General features: G+C 34.6%; 1 protein-coding gene across 6 annotated transcripts in view; it reads left to right on the forward strand.

Annotated features, from left to right (window-relative positions):
- The window catches only part of Armc8 (armadillo repeat containing 8), a 90,434-nt gene that overhangs the window by 12,270 nt on the left and 60,959 nt on the right, over nucleotides 1–17,205 (forward strand). For 4 of the 6 annotated variants that reach the window (XM_063249055.1, XM_003476511.5, XM_063249058.1 and 1 more), the window contains exon 2: nucleotides 5,817–5,893. The exons of 1 other annotated variant lie outside the window; for it this stretch is intronic. In XM_063249055.1, coding sequence (XP_063105125.1) covers nucleotides 5,817–5,893 — 77 coding nt within the window. Of the gene's footprint in view, nucleotides 1–3,917; nucleotides 3,943–5,816; nucleotides 5,894–17,205 lie in introns of those variants that run through there. One more of the 6 variants, XM_063249057.1, reaches the window with a different exon arrangement.

Below are 17,205 nucleotides of genomic sequence, written 5' to 3' on the forward strand. Positions count from 1 at the left end.
TCCTTTCTCAAGAAAAAGAACTGCCCAAGGGTATGAATAACAGATAAAGGTCGTTGGGAGCCATCTTAGAGGCTGCCTTTCAGAAACCCTAATAAAAGTGAAATCGTTTCTATATAATACTTCTCTGAGATGGAATGCAACTCCTTACTTTTTGCTGTTTTTGTTTTCCTAAAAAAAGAAATTTGTTTCAGGCTCTCTCAATGATGGTTTTACAGTAGTTTTGAGTATGGGAAATGAGTTCAGAGCCAGAGAGCTTGCTGACTCAGTTGTTTGAATCCCTTTGCCAAAAGGTGCAGGTGTAGTTCTGACTCTGGTTAACTTTCTGTCCTTCATAGGCATAATCTGTACCCTTCCTGAAGTCTGCTGACCACTTGGCACATTCTCATTTTGTTAAGAGAGTGGAGGAATCACCATGTATATAAATCCTTTATAGCTACTGGATGCTAAAGAAAATAACTCAAAAGAGCATTAAGGTTTTGAAGTAAGTGTCAGGTCACATCTTGAAAGGACAGAACATCAAAAACCCTCCTAAGCCCTTGGTTTTTCACCATCTGCAGGAGACAAGAAGGAATTCTAGTACTTTTAATATTTCTTCAGTAAAGAATAAATGCTAGGTCAAACTGTAAATCACACTGTTGTTGATAAGAATGAACAAATAATCTATAATCCCCTGTTCTCCATACCCACACACATACACTCCCCACCATTCTATTTCCTCTCCCCTTCTCTGACTTGGTCATTAGCATTAAGCTCATTATCTCCTTTACCTTAACTCTACGCCCAGGACTTCAGGGTTATTTCTTGTGCCCACATAGCTGTCTACTCCATCAGATCTCTTGCCTTTCTCTGTTCCATTCACTGGCCTTCCATGTGCTTTCATCTTTTAGGGTTTATGATAAGTCTAGAATTTTTGTTCAGAGATATTCTTTTCCAAGCTTTCTTCTCCAGGTTTCTCAGCTAATGCCTCCTTTTCCTCTTCTATACCTCATATCTCTCTGATAAGGTAGGATAGAGATGTTCTTTGCTTCCTGAAAACCCCCTATGAATTTCACTAGATTATACCTTGTTGCAGTCGTCTATAGGATCCTTGATTATTTCCTTCTTTATGGCTTTAGCTTTTAATTCATGTAATACTTTGTAATACTACATTAATAATGATTTATAGAAACTTCATTATCTATGTAAGTAATTTTCTAAAATTCTAAACCTCTCCAGTAATTGTGTACTCTATCTTACCTTGAGATACTTGCTCCTATGGTCATTTCCTAGACTTTGACCTTACCAAGACTAAGCTATAACTCAGCAAGACTAAACTATAACTCAGGTTAATAACCTCAGCGTCAAGCATTCTAGCCAACACTTGTCAAACCACTCTTCCGACTCTAGTACCAGCAGTCCTTCAGTCCTTGCATTAGCTACTGTCTGTTCTACTACTTTTTCGTTAGATACATTGTTATAATCAATCACATCCTTGCATATACTCTAAATTCATTTAACCTCTCCCTCTAGCTTTTTCATCCTTGCCTAGTAAAATTCTAACTCTGGTTAAATCCAGATCTCTTACTTGTACCTGCATCTGTGCCTTTAAATGTAACTGGAGAAAAATAGTCCTATTGATTGTTCTCATTTTAATTCATAATTACAAACTTTAAGAGAATTTTTGGTGTTCCTTAGAGGTATTGGTACATTTCCCCAGCCTCATTAGTGTGTTATTTCTTTTCTTTTCTTTTCTTTTGCTGAGACACGGTCTCATTATGCAGTTCAGGCTGGCCTTGAGCTCACTTTGTAGGCCAGGCTGGTCTTAAACTTGCAAAGATCCTCCTGCCTCAGCTTTCTGAGTGCTGGGATTGCAGACATGCACCACCATGCCTGGCTTCCTTTTCATTCTTTAGACCACTGCAACTTCTCTTACTTTTACTCTTAGAAAATACATAGACGCAATCAAAAGAAAACTTCACAAGGTCTTACTAGCATATCCACTTAGTTGACTTCTTTTAGTGTTCATACTTTCCATTTCCTTCTTCATCATTAAATCCTATCCCTCCTCAATTATTCATGAACATTGTTTTGGATATTTTTCTACTCATTTAGTGTCAGTTTTTCTTCTTTACTACGACATTTCCATCAATGTATAAGAGGTACCGACTTACTGTATCTCAAAAAATGAAATCTCTTTTGACTGTACTTTCCCTCCACCTCTCCTTTCCTATGAAATTCCTTGACAGAATTGTCTGTATTTTTTCTCTAGTTCCTATTTTCCAGTCTGTCTTTAATTCCCTCCTACCAAGCGTTAACCCTACCATACTACTGTAAACATCATTGATGTCCTTAAGTTCCTAAATCCAGTGATCAAGTCTTAGTCATTATCTTATACTAGAATCACTAGAATTTGACATAGTTGGTCACTTTCTCCTTGAAGCACTCCCACATTTGACTTCCTGAATTTCTGCCCACTACTCTGGCTCAGGAGCATACGTCAGACCTTACTCTATCCAGGGTCACTCTGTTAGTGAACTAATCCTGTTTATAAGCTGACACTTTTCTGACTTAGATCCAGCCCACAAATTTTTCCTGAACTCTAGGTTTAACATGTCCACAGCCAGCTTGGCTTTGTTACTGGGATGTTTACTAGTATTCTTAGTCCTAACATGTCCAAAGTTGAATTTTTGATATCCCACTTAAATCTGCACCTCCCATAATCTTCCTCTAATTAACTGGCAACTCAGATATTTAAGTGCTCAGACAAAAACATTAGTGTGACCCTGGCTTCTCTCTTTTTGTGATACCCTACATCCTGTCTGACATCATTTCCAATCTGACAGTCATTCCAGACTTCCGTATTTATCTGGAATTTGAATTAGTCTTGTTACCTCTATGATGTTCAGCCTAGTCTTTAGAGCTCAATCATCTCTGCATGTCTGAAGTAAAACAATGTCTGGTAACCGAAATAAATCTGATCTATTTCTGTCGTGTATCCCCTTATCTTTGTCTACATATTTGTGTATTCCTAAAATTAAACCCAGAGTTATCCTTTAGAAATATAGGTCAAATCATTAAATTGTATCATTCTTTTCTTTTTTTCCCCAAATTCCTCTTATTGTTTCCCAACTCATGCTATAAAAATCAAATTCCAGGGCCGGGGACATAGCTCAGCAGAACAGTGTCTGTCTGCTAAGTGCAAGGTTTTGTGTTTGATTCTTGGTACCAAAAAAAATTCCTGTCCTTTTCTTTTTGTTTCCTTCCTTTCCTTTCCCTCCTTCCCCCCTCTCCCTGTGCCTCTTCCTGTGCCTCTCCCCCTCCTTTCCTCCCTCCCTCCCTCTCTCTCTTTCGTTAGACAGTCTCTCACTGTGTGTTTTAGGCTGGCCTTAAACTCATTGTGTAGTCCAGGCTGACCTGAACTCTGAGCAGTAACTCCTGCTTCAGCCACCAAAGTGCTGGGATTACAGGTTGTCACTACACCTGGCTTTAAAAATTAGAGTCCTTAAAATTACCTACAAGGCTCTATACCAGGGCTGTTTAGTGTAAAAATAATACAGAGCTATGTATGTCATTTTAAGTTTTCTAGTAGCTATATTACCAAAAGCTCATGAAGTTCAAGTTTTTTAAAAAAACTAAACAAAATTCAATTTCTAGCCACATTTCAAATGTTAAAAAAACCATTTGAGGCTAATGGTTATTATACTGGATCGCATAATTCTTTACTCTCTGGATATTGTTCTTTGATCTCATCTCTTACTTTCTTCTTTGCTCATTCTGCTGCAGCTATAATGATCTCCTGTTTTTTAATTATGAAAGAGATCCCATTTCAAAGCCTCTGCATTTGTTATTTGCTTTGCCTGGGAAGCTGTGTCCCTAAACTGCTGCGTGATGTCTCCTTCATCTTTGGCTTTTACTCAGATGTCACCATTGTGAAAGGTGCTTTCTCTGTCCAGCCTATTTAAGGTCTGTACTGATTGCCTTCTGTCTTTAGTTTCTACATTCCCGAACTGCATTCTAAAAGAAAAGAAAGGAGAAGTGGGCTGAGATCTGTAGAGGAAAGCAGTGCAATAGAAAAATTGTCCCAGGCAGGCATGTGGTGCGCATCTATAATTTCAGTATTGTGAGAGGCTGAGACAGGTGGATGGCAAGTTTGAGCCCAGCATGGGCAACTTAGACCATGTCTAAAAATAAAAAACGGGCTGAGGATGTAGTCCAGTGTAAAGGCTCTAGATTCAATCCCTAGTATCACTGAAAAAAATTTTTTTCCGTATAGCTATACAAAAAAATAAATATGCTAGGTATATATGCAGAATGTCAAGGCATATGTGTTAAAACCCAAGTATAATGAACCACTTTTTGTTTTTTTTAACCATATTGGGAGACAAAAGATGTTGTGCTACAGGGAATGAAGATCATAAGAAACCTTATGTGTAAACCAAGAGAATGGGACAGATGATGATTAAGAGTCTCACTTTGATTGTGTTATTTTGAGGAAAACAGGTCCCATTAGTTGCTTTGACAGTGCCCACCATGGGCACAATAATTTTCATCATTTTCACTTGTTTGCTTTGACTGTTTGATCTTTGTAGATGGAGTTCATATCAAAAGCAAAGGAGTATTTTAGTTTCTTATGAGGGTGTGTTGGTAGGAAGTTGAGAGTATGAAAATATCCATCACATTTTGATAGCAGTCAAAAAAGTAGTTTGTACAGTTCTTCAGATTTATTATTGGTGACTTAGAAGTTAAAGCTGGTGCTGTGTCATGGGAATTAGTATTTTACTGATTTGGGTTTGGACTAAGCTGAAAAGTTATTTCTTGTTCCCTATAATAATTTATTGTTCCCTAATAATAATTTATGATTTTAAGTACTGAAAATTAAGTGTAAAAAATACTACTTGCCAAAATAGTGTAAGAAATAGCATATAAAGTAAACTTCTTAGTACAAAAGGAGGTAAGTGTCCTTTACCCTCTACGTTTACCCAGTTCAGCCTTAATCAGTTCTGTTGGACCTATAGACCACCCTGGTTCTAAATCATTTTCTTTCCAAGAAAGTATGAAACTTCATTAATGTGTTTTTGTTCATATCCTCCTCCTAGCCATGAAGCTCCTTTCTATAATTCTGACTTCCTCTTACACTTAGACTACCATGAAGTCTTGGTCCTTTCCTTTGGCTGAAAACCAGATTTTCTCTCCTTTAGTGTGTTCTAAGCAAAAGTAGCATTCCAGGCTGTTTCACATACATAGGTGACATTCAGCAGTTATGAATGAAGTCTGTTTCACATACATAGGTGACATTCAGCAGTTATGAAGAAATGTAGCTTGTTTCTTAGCACATATGCCCAGACTTTTTTTTTCTTGACAAAACTTGCAAGGCTTACTAAAAGGTCCCACTGTCCAGTTGTTTTTACTGAGCACTGGATGTCTTCTTTCTTTTCTAAACTACTCTTTATATGTTACAAGCTTTCCCAGAATGATTTACAAAAATCTAGTTAATATTTTTCCCTATAAATCTTTTAAAGGAGAGTATAATTATATTGATTCTCAAATTTTTTTGCCATTTCATTTCCAAAAATTTGTAGTACCCTGTGGACTTTATTTTTTTAATTTTTTAATTGATGTTCAGCAACTTGAGCTGAACACTGTGGTTTTCAATTACTTTGACACTTAGAAAAAAATCACTTACATGTCCCATAGAGTAAAAAGGCAAATAGTGTTTTATAGGACTCTTAATACATCTTCCTTAAGTTAGATTATATAGTTGTTTGATGTTGTGGGTGATGCTATGAATTTATGATTTGCATGGCTTCAGATGTCATAATTTTTCCCCCACTTTCTAGGAAGTAACAGCTAGCAGTCGCCACTATGTTGACAGGCTATTTGACCCTGATCCCCAGAAAGTTCTACAAGGTGTCATGTAAGTAGTATGTATTTAAGAGTCTATCAAAAAGTCTTGTTTGTTTTCATGTTTTAATCTGCCAAATATTATTTTGAAAATACAGGGTTATAACTGTTTTTCTTAAATTGGCTTCTTTTCAAAAAGACTGCTTGGCATTCATAACTTTTATTTAATATTTTACTGTAAAGAGTCATCTGTTATAAACCGATATGATTAGCTTTATTTTTTGAATGGGTACTTGTTTTACTTTAAAAAGACTTTAGAAAATGATTTTGCCTCTTTAACAGTCACAAAAGCAAGAGAATAAAATCAATCTTTTATAATTGGAAAGTAGTGAGTAAATAGGTTAATAGATTTTGTTTTGCTTTGTTTTTTCTTTCTTACAAACTGTCATTCAGTCCCCTAGTGATGTTTTAAATATCGGAATTTAGAAAGTAGTCATTAGAAAATTTAAATAAACTCTTAGTAATCTAAATACTCTCCTTTTCTCCAAGATTCCCTCAGGTGTAATGAGAGAAAACAGTGATAAGCAACATACTAGCTGTGATTGTACTTTAAAGAAATAAAGTGAAACAGGCCTGCCACTGTGGTGCATGCCTGTAATCTCTGCTACACAGGAGGCCAAGGCATTAGGATTCCAAGACAGCCTAGGACATTTAGCAAAATAAAAAGGGCTGTGTGGTACAGCTCAGTGGTAGAGCACTTGTCTAGAGCGTGAGTGAGACCCTGGGTTCAATCCCCAGTACTGCTAAAACAAAACCAAAAAAGGAAGCGGGACAGCTGGGATGAAACTTGAGGTGATTGAGAGGTGAATTCTTTCTCCTTTCAAAGTTCAGTGTATGCTCTTAACACATTAGTTCTAAGGGAATAAGGTCTAGTATAAGGCTCCTGATGAATTTGGGAAATACCTAGCACCCTTACATCCTGAACTATGTTCAAAGGATGGGTACAAAATGGGTTAACATAAAAGACAGTTGAGATAGCAGTGAGAGTGAGACACAAATGAGTGAGCCTCTTTCTGTTTAACGTGTTAGTTTTATCAGCCAAATAGTACCTTTGGTTTAAATCTTGCTCAGCCATGTCAACTATTAGGGTGCTTTGTTTGTGAAGTAGTTTTTTTTTTTTTTTTAATGGCAATTCATATTAAAAAATTCATCCCACCACGAAAAAGGTGTTATTGAAGGATGCCTGGGAGATAGGAATTTGTAAAGAGAGGCAAGATAAATACCTAGGGCTATTCAGAAACTTGGGAGAGAAAGTAAGGAGCTGGTTGGGACCTTCCTGAAGTATTTGATACTTTATCTTTGCATCTTCTCAATTTACAGAAACAACAGGACATGATATTTCATGTTTTCTCATTGTTTTACCTTTTGTCTTTGACCACGTAACTGGAAAATTTTAATGATAATTTAATCAGTTCTTTTTAAGACTAGCTCGATTATTACCAGGAAAAGTGGAAATCAGTACTGACTTTACTGTACACAGAAATTAGTTGAGGGGATAGGTTTAATTCCTCTCCTTAGATACATCTAAGACACAGCCAGACAGCTCTGTTATAGATAATTCTAAATATCACACAGAACTCTTCAATAATAGTTTAGTTGAAAACATCAGATGTAAGTGTTCAATAAATGAAAGATTTTATGTCAAACTTGTGTCTTGAATTCTATCTGATGTAAATAGCTAACTTAAGCATTTCTGGCCATTTTGAGAAATTTTTAAGTTACCAGAGAAGATGACAGCTTTTTAAAAGTTGTGCACATCTATAATCCTAGCTACTTGGGAGATTGAAGGAGGAGAATTGCAAATTCCAGACCAACATGGGCAATTTAGTGAGAATCTGTCTTAAAAAATAAAATGAACTGGGGATGTAGCTCAGTAGTAGAGTGCTTGCCTAGAATGTGTGATGCACCATGTTTAACTCCAGTAACCCCGTAACCCCCCGACACACGCATACACTGACACACAGAAGATAAAAGAACCTTGAGAAAGATTAAATTATAACAAAGCAACTAAGAGGTGTAGTTTGATGGCCTGTGTACCTTTGGAAAAGTTATCAAATCTCAGACAAATGTCACCTAGACAAAGTTTTGTGTGAAAAGTGGGTAAAGTAAAAGGTACATGGGTTTGCAGTCAGACTACAGTAGGTTCAGTCCTTGGTTGTGGTATTTCTTGTCAGGATCCTTTCCTTGTTGTGCACTTAGATTACTTGCTTTTCTTAAGCCTTCATTTCATCATCTGTAAAGAGGGAGTTACTGTTCCTCTTCCTGTGTCTTTATGAGAATTAAGTTTAAAAAAATGAGTATGTTATGCCCACTAGTTGGCAATAAGTAGTTACTTGGTATTAGCTCTAGTATAAAGTAACCTCAAATGTAAGGTGATTCTTTTCAAAGGATGAAAGGAAAAATTCAAATAAAATTTCAAAACAGTTTGAACTGAAACAGAGAGAGGAGCCTAGAGACTGAGAATTCTTGACTCAGTCAAGAGAATACAAATGATAATGCCCCAGTAAATTTTTTTTTTGTACTGGGGATCGAACACTCGTCTTCACACTTATAGGCAAATGCTTGAGCTACTGAGCTAACTCCTCGGTCTCTGCTCCAGGAATTTTGATTGCTGCTTATATAACTCTAAAATCTGTTCATATTTGAAAGGAACAGATCACCCAGCAGTTTTTCACTTTCTCTCAGATTAGAGCTGGACTTATGGTGGTTTATGTAGTTTGATTATAAGCTTCCTTTTTTTCTAGATAGAAATATTTATTTTCTAAGCCAAATGTGGCACACACTTGTAATCCCTGCACTTAGGAGACTGAAGCAAGAGGATCATTGTGAGTTCGAGACCAACCTGGGTTATAAAGTAAGCTCAAGGCCAGCCTAATCTGCATAGCAAGACCTTGTCTCAAAAGACAAAAAAAAATTTGTTTTCTGACTTAATTCTTTTTTTTTTTTAATTTTTTTTATTTTAAAGAGAACGAAAGAAAACAGTGAAACAAAGCAAATCAGAACAGGAAAATGCAAGCAACACAGCACTTCACAACAAAACAACTGGACATCAACGGTAGCTAACATAATGTCTCTTTTTTTCTTTGAAACAATTGAGCCTACCTTCACACACAATAATATCAAATATAACAATATAGTGAAAAAACATTCAAAAGAATGAAAGCGTTACAGGACTTCAAAACTAAATAACAGGAAATGAACAGTGGCTGCTATAAAACCTCATTTTCCTCAAAAAATTTATCAATAACATCACACACAATGAAATCAAATAACACAACAGGATAGAATCAAAACAGAAGAACAAAAGCATGGTTGGACTTCAAAACAAGATGATAGTAAATCAACAATAGCTACCATAATGTCTTGTTTTCTACAAAATAGCATTCATACCATCTCAAATAATAAAATCAAACAAAACAAAATAAAACCAGACCAATGAATGAAAAAATAAGACTTCAAAACAATAATAGGAAACCATGATTACCATATTTCCCATTATATTCAAAATAGCTGCCCTTATCATCTGAAAGAATAAAATCTAACAAAAGACAGAACAAAGCCAAACCTAATAAAATTGTGTAAACAATGCAAGAGTTCAAGATAATAAGAAATTGACAGTAGTTTCCACCTTTCCCTCCCTTTGTTCTTTTTTAAAAATTTTATTTAAAGAAAGACTAAGCAAAACAGAAAATGGGTTGAAATAATATGTACTTTCAAAGAAAGAATAAGCAGTAAGAAATCACTAGTTGATATTTACATATTGTCCTCTTACGAATATTTATTCAAGATACAAAAGTGGAGCATATAAAGTGGGGTTTCAAACAGTGAGACTGCAACCAGTTCTGTTCAACAAAAACAGTAATATGGTTATCAATCCTATACACTTATTTTTTTTATTATAAAGGGTAAGATTAAACTTAACAAAACCAATAATAAACAATTTTAAGAAACACAGATTTCAAAGCAAGTCCACTGGAGATCTTCACTGTCTATCTTACTGTCTTTAGTTTTCTTCCAAATAGTTGTCCCCATCTTCACACACTTTGAATACATACTGAACATTATAGAGCTAATCTAATTATAACAGGATGATGAAGGCTTTTTAGGTCTGCAAGACCTGACATTGAGGAAGTCAATAATGACTGCCATAATGTCTCTCATTCTCTTTGTAGTAGCTGTCCTTATCTTTAAATCTGCTGAAATTGAACATAAGAGACTAGACTAATATCACTCTGAACAGTGAATAATAGTACTGCTAGATTTTATATCATAATGCTACGGAATTAGCACACTTAATTCCTTTTTTGAACTGCATCACTGTCTGAAAATTAATTGCAGATGAAAATTAACTGTAGAATGAAAAATGAATTCTAAAGGGAATCAAAATGATATTTAGGAAGGAGAGTTACCTAGTCTTCCCTTTATGTACACATTCCCATTTTGTACTCATGCAACCATTGAGTCACACAGAGACAATTATTGGGACAAAATAGATAGGTGGAAGGGAGGTGGCCACAGAGTGTAAACAACCAAAGGTAGTGCACTAATTTTAGGGAGAGAAAAGACAAGCTGAAATAATTAGCTTTAAATCCAAAATTTGTAATTAGAGCAACATAAAAAAATTGACAATAGTTACACCTTTGTTTGCAAGCCAGCATTTGATTTCTGTCAGTACAGATTGTGAACATACACAATATACTAACAGGAAAAAACAAAGTAAAAAAATTAAAAGTGAGAATTAAATTTATATCATAGTCCATAACTAATCTACTCAACCGAGTTAAAGTGATACCCTACCCATATAAGAAACTTTTAAAAAACGCACTTTTTTGTAGGTAACTCAAATCACAAAAGACTGCCGCATCTAGTCAATGAATATACTCTTCCTGAAAAGTCATAGTAGTATCAGAAACTGCATAATTTTTAATTGAAGAATGGGGAGTTAATCTTTTTTGTTTGTTGTGCAGTATTTAGCATAAACTTGAATGATACTATTATATCCAAGATTTGAATGTAAAGTCAGGTCCTTTTCTCCAACAGAACAAATTTTCATATACATGGTCAGTCCACTAGGTATGAAGTAAAATACGAAGAGGATAGGTCATTTGTGTAAGTCATACACTGTTGTCTTTGCAGCTGTAAGACACAATCAGTATGGATGTCAGGTGAACTACCCTACATTGCAAATTCTCATGTGTGGATTCTGTGTGTTGCTTTGAAAACAATTGCCTGCATTTTTTAGCGAGGTTATTGTATTGGTTCAACCATGTTAAGTGTCACACTGGAAGAACAATAGCTTTTTTTTTTGTACTAGAGAATCAAACTTATGCTTGCCAGGCAGGTGCTTAGGCTGCTGAACTAAACCCCTGGCAAAGAACAATAGCTTTTCAAATGTTTTCATAAATTCTGAGTTAAAGCTGCTTAAATGCTGTGTATGTTTGTGTGTGCTGAAATATTTCTAAACTGGAACTTTTGATCTGTTTTTACATAGTGATTTGCAATGAAAAGATCAACAGATATTCCTATGTGGCCATATATTGGCATTCTTGTGTAGCCCTATCGATACCCCTATGATGAAAAACAAAAGCTATGATTGTTTTTATAGTTTTAAAGTTGAATAGAATTAGAGTTAGACTAGAATTCTTTGCTTAAGTTTGTAGATGCTTTTGAATTGTGTGGCTTTCACCAGGAATCATTCTGAAATGTGTCATGAAGTATTTTAATGTGCTAATAAAATGAATTTATTTTGGTAATGGATTATTCAGTTTTCTGATTCTAGAAAATGAAGTGCTTCTGGTTTCAATAGATTGTTAACAGTTCTGTCTTCAAGCATGAACTGAAGATGAGTTCCCATAAAATGAAGTATTTGGTTTTTTGAGAAGTTTTAAGATAAAAAGTTAGGTTTAAGTATAATTTTAAATTACTATCCTTAAAAAAACTTTAAAATTCCCTAATAGATTTAATCAGTTATTTTTAAAAGCATTATGGATGAGTATGTACAAAGACAACTTTATTACCAGATGTAATGAAGTAATCCTAAGCTGCCTTTGAAACAGTTTAAAGAATTATGATTTAAAAGGGTGACAAGATTATTCAGAATTTATTAGATCAAGCTGACAGTCTTTGGCATACAAATAAGCTGTTTATATGTGTGTATGTATTATATTAACTTTCAGCATCAAAAATAGCTGTAAATTTGTGTGCATGTGTCTTTCATATGTATAAACAGCTTGCTTGCTGCCATGTGATTCTGTAATACTGTAACACATTTTTGATGTTCTTTGGACTATTTAAATATACTTAAAATACTAACATGCTAAAAATATTTAGGCATTTATTACAGTGCTCTTATTAAATTATACTCTTTTGGAAAACAAGGTGATTTGTAATCATATATTTGTACAATAAAGAGTTGAATACAATAAGTGTCCTTATTTCTGAGCCATTATTTAATTTTAAAAATTATATATTCACTTGTTAAGCTATAAAGTGCTATATAGAATAGCCAGGCATAGTGGTATATACTTGTAATCCAGCACTTGAGAGACAAAGACAAAAGGATCACCATGAGCTGGAGACCACCCTGGGTTACATAGTGAATTCAAGTCAGCCTCAACTACATAATGAGGTCTTGTTTCAAAAAACAAAACAATCAGGTGCTATACAGAAAGATTAGAATTTTAAATAATTTTATGTAAGTCAATTTCATCTGAAACTACATATATTCTAAAAATATCAGTAATTTACTTATAAAAATTAAACTTAGGTTGCTGTAAATTCTTGGATCTTCAGTTTAAATGTAGTATATTATAAATGCCTGATAACTTGATATAATTTCCTATAAAATATTTACTTGCTGAATTATGTAAAAATTAGTTTGAGTAATAGATCATTGTCTAACTCTTTTTACAATGGCAATTTGCATATGCTCAATTGTTAATTTGACATGCAAACAATAATGTGAATATTAATATGCTTTAATTGGAATATTAATTTATGTATTTCATTTTTAACCGTGTTTGGAAACAGAAAACTTATTATCCTTGGATGTTTTGATGTTTCAGTCTCCAAAAATAGCATAATAATAATTACAGGGGCAGAATAGTACATTTGTAATTCTCAGCATTCAAATAATTTCACGAGTTGTTTACTGTGTTGCTTTTTTGTTAGCTATCCACAAGTGTATGTTTTCTCCTACTGTACAGGTAAAATTTCTTTATGCACAGTGAATGTTCATAAGTAAGTCACACCTTATACTCAAAACTGTAGTTTTCAGTATCCAATATGTTTGGCTGCTTTATAAGGTGAAAATGATTATAGATAGTATAAGTAAAAAGTAATTCTGGTTCAGAATGAAAGTGATACAGTTGAGCTTTAGGTCTTCAATATTTAAAGATAGTTTTGTTTTTATATGCTAAAAAGCTTTCTATTAAAATTAGTTATTTTTGACAAATAAATATATACCTGATTGACTGAAACTGTTTCTGTAGCACCTTTTAAAAGCATTTGCTACTCTTTTAATAGAAAAATTTAGTGTTTAATTTCTCTCTTAGTATTAACCACCTTGATAATGCTCTAATTTACACATGTGCTGTGGTAGGTGCTGTACATGTTGTTTTAATATTTGAGCCCCTGGGGCTGGGGATTTAGCTCAGTGGTTCAAGTGCTTGCCTGGTAAGCATGAGTTGTGGGTTCAATCCCTGGTACCCAAAAAAAAAAAAAAAAAGAGTCCCGTTTCTTTCATTAATCTCTTTCAGAACAAAGTAAGAAAATGAAGTAGAACATTTAACCTCTATAAAAAGGGGGTGCCTCTTAAGTCCATTTATTAAGCACAAAAATTTAAGATTCCATCTACATTTTAGCTGAAATTGTTATTTCACACATTCATGTTTGGAACATCTTAATACTGGCATCTGTCATTCCCCAAAAGTGGGTTATCCTCAAGACTTCCTTTTTTGCCTTTCTACTGAATTTTCTTATTTCATCCTCAAAGGCAACACAGTCTGTTGAAGTCAAGCTAGGTCTTTGCCTTGCAGAGGGATTTTGTTTTTCTAAGTTTCCTGGTATGTCTGTATCCAGGCACAAACTAGACATTCATGACATGTCACATATGTTTCCTGTACCTATGAAATCTATCTTATCTGCTTCCTCAAAATATCCTTTGTATTAATAATTCCAGTTCTGCTACTGTAATTACTTTCATATAATCAAATACCTATGTGTGTTAGTTCTTCAATTGAGTGCCTAGAAAATGCCAGCCATTGCGCTAGTATGAAGGTTTGAAAGAATGCATAATATAGTCATTGTTCTGGAGGATCCAAGTCTAATGAACACATCAGATAACTACAGAAATAATCTAAGCCAGTGATGGTGAATCTTTTAGAACTTTCCTTGATAACAGTTAGCCCACATGCCATGGTTCACCACTGCTGATCTGACCGACAGTTTGGTTAGTAAGTACTGTGATGATAATAAGTACACGGGTTTTGGACCATAAAGGAGACACACCAGTCAGTTAGGTTGCCTCTCTTGATTGTAGTACTAAAGCATGCCAGTCTGTTCCACATTTAGTTTACTTCCTCAGGCATTGTTTCCTCTGTGCCACTTCTGTGATCAAAAACATAATTGTTCTTAGTTTGTCTCTTTTCCCTATTACTTTTCTAATTTTGTGTCATGCTACCCTAAAGAGAACTTTCTTTTTTCAGTCTAGGCTTTTTGTACCACCCTAGAAATGTGCCATACTCATTTTCAAAATGATCTTCTCTAAATGACTTTTAAATTTTGTTCTCCCTGTCCTTTTATCTAAGTACTGACCATTTTCTAAGATTTTACATAGTTGCTGCTATTAGCTCAAACAATGTAATCTGTTAAATTTATCTGCTTCTTTATAGCAGTTAAAAAGTTTATCATACAGCATTGCCTTATCTTGTATTATTTTCTCTCCAGAGAGATTGTAAGCTCTTCAGATCAGACATCCCTGTGATGATTTTGTATGTTTCATAAGCTTGGTCAGCGCTGTGCTCAGAAACTGTCGAGTTTGAAGTAGAACATTCTCAACATTAAAATTTGATAGGGGACAGATTATATTCCTTTGACCTCTTGGCAAAAGGATGTTTGATTGAAATTTTTTTATTTTTATAAAAATGTAAAAGGAAGAAATTAATTTACTAAATTATTTTTCTTTACTGTCAGTTGTAAATGCCAAATTGCTGGAGGTAACAGAAAAATCATTTGGCATAAGATACACGGGTTGAGATGATTAGTTTTTTATTTAATAGAGTATGCCATTCTGAAAAAAGCACCAAACCTGAGTTGTGTCTTCCTCATCTGTAAGATGAAATTAATATTACTCAAGGTTGTGAAAATGAAATGAAGAAGTGGATATGGAATGCTTTGTAATCATTAGGATATTATATCAATCTTTGGTTGTTTTATTTTGGTCACATCTTAGATGATAGTTGAGTTTATATTTTACAAAAGTACTTATTTCTAGCTAGGTGTGGTGATGTATGCTGTAATCCCAGCACACGGCAGTGTGAGGCAGGAGTGCTGCAAATTCAAGAACACTCCGGGCTACAAAGTGAGCTCAAGGCCAGCTTGGTACAGGCCAGCCTGTATAGTGAGACCCTGTCTCGAAAAGACCCACCCCCCCAAAAAATTCCTATGTGATATACTTTCTAGAATCGCTAAATAGTGATAGTAACTTCTCTGCTTTTTCCAGGGCAGGTTTACCTTGCTCCCTATAAAAAAGAGTGGACTTTTTATTCTAATCAAATGAGTTTGTTATGGTAAAGGGCTTCTAGCAGGGACACTTCAGCCAGACCCAGAGTACTGGACTTCCTGGAAAAGTTAGCCAAGGGAAGATCTAAGGAAGGGGATAAGAAAATGATAAGAGATAGACAGCTAGACCACATTGTTAAAAAGGGGGAAAAGTGGTGATTATCATCTCATTTTAACACTTTTTAGTGAGGATCTGCTGGCATCTCTGTTTGTAACCACTGAGTAGAGCTTATTCACTGAGCCTTGTCATCTCTTTTCCCCTTCTAGCATAGGTATGTTTACTATTACAAACAAAGCCAAAATTACTTTTCCTTTGACATTACTCAATTGTATTAGTTGTGTTTTCTGTAGTCTGTATTTATTCTGTGGCCACCAGATGCCTCCTTCATGCTTTTTGTAAACTGTTGGAAGAAGACTACAGGGCCTGGGATGTGTTTCAGTGCTAGTCTGTTGTGTGGAAAGGGGCCAGGGTGAGGGACGACAAAAAGAAACTGAAAATTGGTTTTGGAGGAGTTTTTGCTTTTGTCTGTAAAAATATTTACTTTGAATGTTTGGCATATATTCATAAAGTTATGCAGGGGCGCACATAAACCTCATTTCTGCTTAGTGTAGGAATAATGGAGAGGAAACTGGGAAAATATTAGGTTTTGAAGTCATGAATACGGTAGAATACCCAGAATAACACATGACACAAAATATGCTAAACATATTTTGCTGGGTAAGCAAATGTGCTGTATGTAATGTAGACAAGGATACAAGAGAAGGAAAGAGAATGAAAATACATGGCTAGCTGCTAGATTAAAATCTCTGAGCTAATGAATTGATAGTAAGCCCATAAGAAGATAATAGACATTCATAACCAGGCAGGAACCTAGATGTGGTTTCTTATAACTGCTGTATTTTAATCATGTATCAGAACTTGGTAAAAACTTAAGTAAACTTCATTCAATTTAGACTCATAATGAAACGTTGTTACTTATCTTAACCAAATAGTAGATTTGAGAAGTAGTTTTCCAAGAGGGATAAATCAGGTTCTATAAGATACAGTCTTACAGAGCTAATGAAAGAAAAAAGCAGACAGTTTCAGTGTCTGATGCCATTCAAAAGCTTGTGGGAACAATCCATTTTTAACACTTTCCTAGTTCTTAATGCTTTTTTTTTTCTGTAATAAATGGCAGGTGATAATTATGGGAAAGAATTAATACTTTTCTTTATGATGCTGAGGATCATACCCAAGGTTTTGTATCGTTAGGCAGGTGCTCTACCAGTGAACTGTACTGCTACTCCATTACCAGGTATTAAATGCCAATGAATATGTTTGGTGATGGAAATATATACTTACTTGTTGATTTTTTTTTGAGTCATTTTCCCTTTACTTTCTACAAGATCTTATTTCATAAATAATGCAATTTTCTTAGAATTGTAACTTTTAAGATTGGCCAAAAAAAATTTACTATGTATCATAGATCTCTGCTATTTGAAAAGAAGGAAACTCAAATGCTTAATAGATATTTAGGGGACTTTCATTGGGATAGAAAAAAAATG

The sequence above is a fragment of the Cavia porcellus genome, unplaced genomic scaffold (genome assembly GCF_034190915.1).
Source record: "Cavia porcellus strain 051 isolate PalLab524CR breed Dunkin Hartley unplaced genomic scaffold, mCavPor4.1 scaffold_5, whole genome shotgun sequence".
Lineage (NCBI taxonomy): Eukaryota > Metazoa > Chordata > Mammalia > Rodentia > Caviidae > Cavia > Cavia porcellus.